Below are 7733 nucleotides of genomic sequence, written 5' to 3' on the forward strand. Positions count from 1 at the left end.
TGAAAGAGGAAATCTTTCCTTTTCAATTGGCATACCTGTAAGCCTCCTGCTAGGAGCTCTGGTTTCAGTACAGTAGAAATCTGGCTTCAGGACTTGGAAGGGGAGAACAAACAGGTGAAACTACAGTTGTGTAAAACAAAATGCTAATTCAAACTAATCTCACTCTGCTATTTAACGTTTCTAAAACTTTAGCAATCTCCTAGATATTGGCAGACAGAACAGGTCTCTGTTGTCAAAATTATTGCACAGGTTTATCATGAGTGCTCCTGCACTGACCACAAAATCATAGAGCAAGATTACTACTGGTATGATGCTGCAGATATCTAATTTGGAGGAATTCAATCCATTGCTGTTGGGTAACATGAGGCACCGTGGCTTCATCCAGATAACTGTTGTGAGGTTCACTGCTATGTATGTATGTATTCACCCATTCCGACTTTCCCACCAATGTGACTGCCTACAGTGAACCCCTGGCTATAAAGAACTGTGTCTGGACTGCTACAAAAATAGCAGCGTGTGTCAGGGAAAAGAAGAAAGCCACAAGGTGAAGTTTGTTCTGTGCCTCTTCACAGAATGGCTTTTTTGCTTCCCAGACTAACCTTTCGTATTCCTTCATCTGGCCAAACAAACTGCTGCTCTTGGCTTCATATACAGACACAAGCCTATCCACTGATTAAACACTCCTCATGTAGTAAGTCAGCATGCCTGAATGCCTCCAGAAGAGAGACTATGATCCAAGTGGTAGGGAGTCTTCCAGGTGCCACCCTGTTACACTTGTTCTGCCTACATACAATTTTGCTGCAGCTTGCAAGAGGGGATAGGCACTGCTAACAAGAACAAGGCACATCACAGCCAATCAGTACTACTCTCACTGAAGAATATGTACTCAAATAGTAAAGACAGGAGTGCAGTGAGCTGTGAAATGAGTAGAGGAGGGATACATAAGATACTCTCCTTCCTAATTGTTAGACAAACGCGCTTTTATTTTGCAACCGGTTTCCCAAAAAGGCCGTTTTTATCACTGGAATTTACACCTTTTAACAAGGCCACTAAGTTCCACTCTCCCATGCCTTCGAGCCCAAACTTTGGGCTCCCTTTCTGCGGGGTATGATGAGAGGGGAAAACAAAGCTTCCACATAAAGCGAAAGCCAAACAAATAAGGTAAAACTCCACTAAAACTTGGGAAAAACATTTGCAATCTTATTAGGAAAGTATATGCTTATATATAAAAACAACATCAGACAGTGTCCTTTTAAAGAAGGTAAGTACACAGACTGTTATAGTAAGTACATGAACATTGACCATTTCAACAACTTTTAAGTATCACACATTCCACGCTCAAAAGCAAGTCACAATATCACTTAGCATTCCTCAATGTATTCAGCTTATTTTTAGAACAGACTCAAGTGCTTTGCTTTTCCATACGCACCAAAACACTTCATAAGCAAACGGTAAACAGCTCTAAGATAACATTCCCTGTGTGGAAGCAAGCGTACCAGCTGTTTCATCCAGCACCTCCAGTGGGGCAAAGTGATGTTACTGCCTCCACCCTGCCCCTCCCACAGAGCGCTAACAGCCAAGTCACTATCCAGTCACACCAGAATACTCTTAAACACAAATAAAACCTTCACGTTTGCAACAGCCCATTTGGACTTCTCAAATTTAGAGAACACCCTAGTCTGTAAATTAAACTTTATTTTATGAGCTCATCAGAAAAGAAGAAAAACAGCACACCAAGCAAAGGCCCAATCCACGTTGTACAGAGTAGCATAACACGTGCATTCATTAATTCATTAACTAGCACACCTGTAAGCAAAACAGTTCCCTACCTGGCAGTGACAGTGCTTATTCTTCCTCCTCCATCAGGGTGCATGCATCCCCTGCACCCTACTGGTAAGCATGAAAGCCGTAGTAGTCTGTCTGCTGTGGGATCCACACCAAAAGCTTTTCTTTGTTAAGCTGGTGTTATCTACATCACCCAGCTTGGAAGTTTGGTCTATACCGTTTCCATACATCAGTGGATTCTGCACAAACTGCCAAGCAGCTGCTTTGCAAAGATGCTGGAGATGACTGCTGCAGGGGACAGCGAGCTGTAGGTGAAAATGGCTACACCAAAGTCCTTATCTCTCTCTGCCCACTGAATCCTGCCTTGGTATTTGCTCTCATTAAGGTGCTACTCCCAGCATAAATGAGGCGTCAGCATGAGCTGTGCTAGGCCAAAACCTGAGCAGGATATGAGTGAGCAGCCACAATCCTAGTGCTACATCAAAGAAGTTTTAGGCATGGATGTAAAACCTCTCATTTTGGCATATATGTATCTGTTAGAATCATATCAAAAATAAAACGATATATTTCAATCACAATATGTGTGCAAACATGCCCTGAAAAAATAGAAAGAAAAATGGCAGCTTTGGCTAAGCTACTAGCTTATGCATTTTTCCGTAAAAACAGGAACAGAGTCGGCAAAAATGAGAATTTTTACAGCTCATCCACATCATTTTGCCAGCTCTTTCCTAGTGCATACTGCATTCTGCTTGCACCAACATTTTCACACGTCATTTGGTTTTTCCACAAGGGGACAGACCACACAAAATGCACATTCAGGAAGAAGTGCCTCTGGAATTTGTGACACGAAGTGCTATGCTTGCAATGGATCTCATGGCACAAGTAGACACTTTGTGACAAAATCCAGCTTGGGAGATGTAGTTGGAAGCTAGGCGATACAACCTTTCTGCTCCGAATATGTTGAAGTGCCCAGGCAGTACCTTCTCCACCAGACCTCTGTCCACCAGCTCCATCAGGCGCTGGCAGCTTGCAACGTAGTCACTTACTCTGCTGTAGGGAAGCCAGTCAATCATGGATCCATCGTACACGACGTCTCCGCTGAACAAAATCTTGTGTTCTCGGTCATGTAAGCAAATACTTCCCCTGGAATGGCCAGGCATGTGCATGACGGTGAGCTGTCGGTCTCCAAGGCTGATCACATCCCCTGCGAACACAAGCATTACAGGGATAAATGCATGCATTTATCACGCACATTAAACACCACGAAAAAGTACAGCCTACCCATGCGTGTTTATACAGAATACGTCCACAACAGTGGGAGCAGGACCTTTTTTGCTTGCTGACTGCCAGAGTAATTTGAAAAATGCACTTGACAGGATGCTATTTTCCAGTGATAGTAATGAATATAACACAGGCTTGAGCTGTATTAACTGAACCAATTCTCACCCTAATGAGCTGAACACTATAAGAAGAAATGATGGAGAAAATAAAACAGGAAACAAACAGAACACATCTAAGCCATGACTCTTTTGAAAATTTCCAAAGTATTTCACAGTTTATTAAAGTTTATCCTCAATTAACCTAGAACTCAACTGCAGTCACTTTTGCATGGCAAAACAACGGGACATAAATTGCAGAAGAAGGAGCAAGTTTGGCCTCCAAACGTGTTTTTTAACTGTCTTGAATCAGACACATAAAAACAGAACATTCTTCTCCATCTTAAATGTGAATGTCTTTTCATTGCTCTAGCCCCCGAGCTTGTGTTTTCAGCAGAAAGCACCTGAGTGCTTTGGGACTGGGCTGGGAAGTATTGCCTCATGTTCCCGGGGTGATGTAAAGCACTGTGCCTGGGCTGGGAGCGACTCAGGGAGGGCAGATTTAACTCGAAGTGCTACGGGTAGGGATGCAGGAGGTCATTCACTCACCTCCGTTCACAAAGCACCAGAACAGGGTTTAGAAATCACTGTACACCTGGCATTTAACCATACTGTACCTATCTGGGAATTGGGTCCCCGCATCTGCAGCAGCAGCCAGCCTCAAAGTTATCAGAGGGAATTTTTACTTAAATTCTCTTTTAAAGGAAATGCTTAGAAGCCTTGATGGAAGTAGCAGGCCTGCCTTTAGAGAAGATTATACAGCAAATGCCTGTCCTGGTGATTGAAACAGCACTGGAGATGGTAAAGATTTGGGAACAATGTGGTCCAATGGGTTTCAAATTGCTCCAGCTGCTGCGAAATACAAGGAAACAGAATAGGACATCCAGAATTGAAAGAAGCATACATATATATATATATATACTTATATAAAGATTGCAACAGGTAAAGGAAACTGTAAGTCTTACAAGATACAAGTAACCAGGAAGGCAGCAGGTGGTAAGGCAGAATACAAGTAGATGCAATTTTAGCTAGAATAGCCAAAAGGAAAGGTGCTTGAAAGATCCCTTATGTTAATGCAAAAACTGATGCCAATAAATGAAGTGGGCACTGTACAAGAGAAAGCCATGGCTTTGGATCCTAACAGAATGTAACTCTGCAACCTCCTGTATTTTGAGTATTACTGGATATAGCTACCCCACAAAAGTTATGCATGGATTAACATGACACACCACTTCCACAGAGTTTGTCTTCATGAAAACTGTGCTCGAAACTCTGATGTTACTTTGACAGTGAGTGCGCTTAATCTTTTATGATTTTAATAATTCCTCCCATTCGAGGAAAAACAGCCTAAACTCCCGCTGACTATTGCCAAACTGCTCACCCCATCTTCTCTGACGTCCTCAGTTAGGTCTCCCCCAGCACCTCTGCACAGTGATGGGCTAGGACAGCCAGGAAGAGGCTGCTACTACCTAAGTCATCTGCAGGAGGTGCCATCTGTCTATCGCACTGCTAACCTTCAACTCCTGCCCCATGATGTTCTGTAGTTAGGTTACCTGTTGCTGAAATAACCTAGTCATTGTTAACGATGAAATCAAACTGAAAAAAAAGAGCAGAAATTCCTGTTTTTTTATAAACCTGTAAAAAGCTTTATCTGGAAATGTTACATTCATGTCTATTCTTCTGTAAAGCACAACTCACATGCTTTGCTGTGCGTATTTCACTAATTAATTTTTCCTCGCTGTTATGCCTTGATGGTTTATAAGCAATAAGGGTTACCAGATGCCAGAACTGACTGGCACGGTGGCTGGCACACTGTTAGAAGACGCCTGAGGGTCTGTCGGTCTCAATTAGTCAGCCTTTAAATGCTGGCTCCTTGCTCCCTCCAGTGCCGCTGAGCAGTTCTCATTCCAGGGCAAAAATCCTCCACCTCCAGGCAGACAAATGATGTGAGCAGGGGGCATTTCTGTGCATGTTCCTGAAAATGCTTACAGAACGGGTGGAAACAGGGGTTTCACCTGCTGCGTCCTGATTATTTTGTGCTGTGCTGTGGGGTGGGCTGGGGACCCCACAAAGCGGGCCGTGGAGGCTGTACAAACCTGGAAATCCAGAGGTTGATATGGAAAGAAGGCAGAAAAAGCGGGACGCCAGAAAAAAAAAGTAAGAATAAAAAAGGCACAAGAATCAGGTTAAGGTTTCTGCCCTGCTGAGCACCGCAGGTGGACGGCGGCCACCACAGAGTCGGTTGTGGCGTCTGTACAAACCTGTAAATCCGGAGTCGGACACATAAAGAAGGCAGAAGAAGGGGGGCTCAAAATAAATAAATACATAAATAAGGCACAAAAGCCAGGGGGATGGGGGGTGGGGGAGGAGGAAAGCCGTCCCTGGGCAGGCCGGAGCTGGAACCAGCGCGGGCGTCCCCTCAGCACAGCGCCCGCCGGGAGCAGCCGCGGCTGGCGGGCCACAACCCCACGCGTCCCCGCCGCCCCCAGCCACCCGTGTCCCCCGTCCCGTGGCCCCTCGTCCCCCCGTGTCCCCGTCCCTCACCGTCCTGCAGCAGCCGGCTGGGCCGCACGGGGGGGACGCGGAACTGCCTGGCCCGCCAGCCGGGCCGCGGCGGCCGCGCCACCTCGCGGTCCGACAGCCAGGTGACGGCCTCGTAGTTGTCGCCGCGGAGCAGGGCGGCCGCCTCGGCGCTGTGCACCGCCACCTCCTCGAAGTGCCGCAGCCCGCCCGAGTGGTCGAAGTGGACGTGGGTGGCCACGGCCAGCAGCGGCCGCGGGCCGTCGCCCTCCAGCAGCCCGGCGGCGCGCAGGTAGTCGGGCAGGCTGCGCAGCCCCAGCCCGGCGTCGATCACCACGTCGCGCTGCGAGCCCCGCACCAGCCAGATGTTGGCCCGGTTGCCCGACTCGTAGAAGCGCTCCTGGATCCAGAAGATGCCGCCGCCCAGGGGCTTGTGCGCGAACCACTCCAGCGCCGACATGGCGCCGGGCGGCGGGCGGCGGGAGCCGGGCGGAGCCGGGGCTGCGGGAGGTACGGGGGGGGGGGGCCGGGACCGCCCCACTGCGGCAGCGGCGGGCGGAGCGCGGCGGAGGGAGGGAGGGTGAGAGGGGGACGGGGTGTGAGGGGCGTGAGGGGACCGGGGGGTGTGAGGGGACCGGGGGGGCTTCAGGGGACGGGGAGGATGAGGGGACGGGGATGGGAACTTAGAGGGGATGGAGGATTGTGAGGGGACAAGGACTGGGGGTGTGAGGGCACCGCGTGGGGATTAAGGGACAGGGATGGGGACAGTGAGGGGGCTGGCGGTGTGAGGGGACCAGGGGGCTTCAATGGACAGGGAGGACGAGGGGACGGGGTTGGGGACTTCGAGGGAATTGGGGGATGTCAGGGGTAAAGGACCAGGAGTGTGAGGGGACTGGGGAATGAGGGGACTTGTGGGGTGTGAGGGGGTGGGTACAGGGTGGTGTGAGGGACCGGGGACCTGAGGGAACAGGGGGATGTGAGGGGACCGGGGGTGTGAGGGGACCGCGGGATTTGAGAGGACCAGGGGATGTGGAGGATGAGGGGACACAGACTGGGGGTGTGAGGGGATGGGGACAGGGTGGGTGCCCTGCAGCATGAGGGGATGGGTGTGACAGGGCACAAGGTAAAGGGGAACCAAACAGGTATATTTTCACCCTGCAGGAGACCAAGGCTGTTGTGACAAGTGTTTGCACCTGCACTGATACCTTCAGGGACACAAGGTAAAGCAAAGCCAAACAAAATCCCAGCACTTCAACTTCAGCCCTTTCTTCGTTTCACCCCCCTCCTCACCCCTCCACCCCCCTCCCCCCTTTTTTTTTATTACTTTTGCAGCCTCCACTGGTTTCACACTTCTCTGAAAGTCAGCAAGATGGGGAGTTTTGCTCAGAGGACAAGCTAACAGGGATTCGCGCATGGGCTTGGCCACTGCAGCAGGCACGAGGCCTCTGCAGGCCTCTGGCTGCCTGGGTGACAGAACACGATACCACAGGCAGCTCCCGTGGCCAATATGTAGAACTTGGCACGCTTGAACTGTGCTTTAGGTGGCCCTCACACCCTTCTGGCGCTGTGGGATGGAAACTGCCCACAGATAAGAAGATGCACCCAGGTGCTCGTCAGACTTCGGTCATGGCTCTTGAAGTATACACCTGTCCTGGTAACTTTCTCAGGCTTAGTGGGTTGGTTGTAAAACACAGTTTCCCTCGTGATTTCTTCTTCATGATCACTTTGTGATGTCAGTAGACAGAAACGTCTTAAACACTCAAAAAATTGTAAGTTTCAACAAAACTTCTCACTTGGAACAGGGTTCGCTTTAAAGTTCGATACTTCTCATCAGACTAATTCACTGTTTCAGGAAAATCTCAGAATTAATTTTAAAGCTGAATTTTAAAAAGTGACTTTTATATTGAATCTAAAAAATGTGCCTTTCCTTGATAACCTGGACATCTCCCTCAACTCGTTTGGTTGTCAGTTCCCTTTTTTCATACCTAGATAATTGTTCATGTCTCGGGCTTTGCTGTATCTTTTACCTGTCTTCAGTTCTGTCAGGCTTAC

At 48.7% G+C, this 7733-nt stretch overlaps 2 protein-coding genes across 3 annotated transcripts in view; one reads left to right on the forward strand and one right to left on the reverse strand.

The window, feature by feature from the left end:
- Nucleotides 1–586: 586 nt before the first annotated feature.
- MBLAC2 (metallo-beta-lactamase domain containing 2) lies at nucleotides 587–6175 on the reverse strand. The gene is made up of 2 exons (XM_035310145.1): nucleotides 5706–6175; nucleotides 587–2989 (listed from the first exon to the last, which is right to left on the reverse strand). The coding sequence occupies exons 1-2, from the start codon at nucleotides 6139–6141 to the stop codon at nucleotides 2601–2603; spliced, it is 825 nt and encodes a 274-aa protein (XP_035166036.1). The 5' UTR covers nucleotides 6142–6175; the 3' UTR covers nucleotides 587–2600.
- A 667-nt stretch (nucleotides 6176–6842) lies between these two features.
- The window catches only part of POLR3G (RNA polymerase III subunit G), a 17589-nt gene continuing 16698 nt past the window's right edge, over nucleotides 6843–7733 (forward strand). Inside the window, exon 1 of one of the 2 annotated variants that reach the window (XM_035309693.1) lies at nucleotides 6843–6901. The gene's annotated coding sequence lies outside the window, so the exon portion shown is untranslated. Of the gene's footprint in view, nucleotides 6902–7117; nucleotides 7336–7733 lie in introns of those variants that run through there. The other variant, XM_035309694.1, reaches the window with a different exon arrangement.

The sequence above is a fragment of the Oxyura jamaicensis genome, chromosome Z, assembly GCF_011077185.1.
Source record: "Oxyura jamaicensis isolate SHBP4307 breed ruddy duck chromosome Z, BPBGC_Ojam_1.0, whole genome shotgun sequence".
NCBI lineage: Eukaryota > Metazoa > Chordata > Aves > Anseriformes > Anatidae > Oxyura > Oxyura jamaicensis.

Bases quoted from the DNA above. Each gene is read 5' to 3' on its own strand.
- MBLAC2 (XM_035310145.1), bottom strand. From the start codon at position 6,141: ATGTCGGCGCTGGAGTGGTTCGCGCACAAGCCCCTGGGCGGCGGCATC. The intron at 2,990-5,705 runs GTGAGGGACGGG...TTGTGTTCGCAG, and splicing joins CAGCCGGCTGCTGCAGGACG to GGGATGTGATCAGCCTTGGA.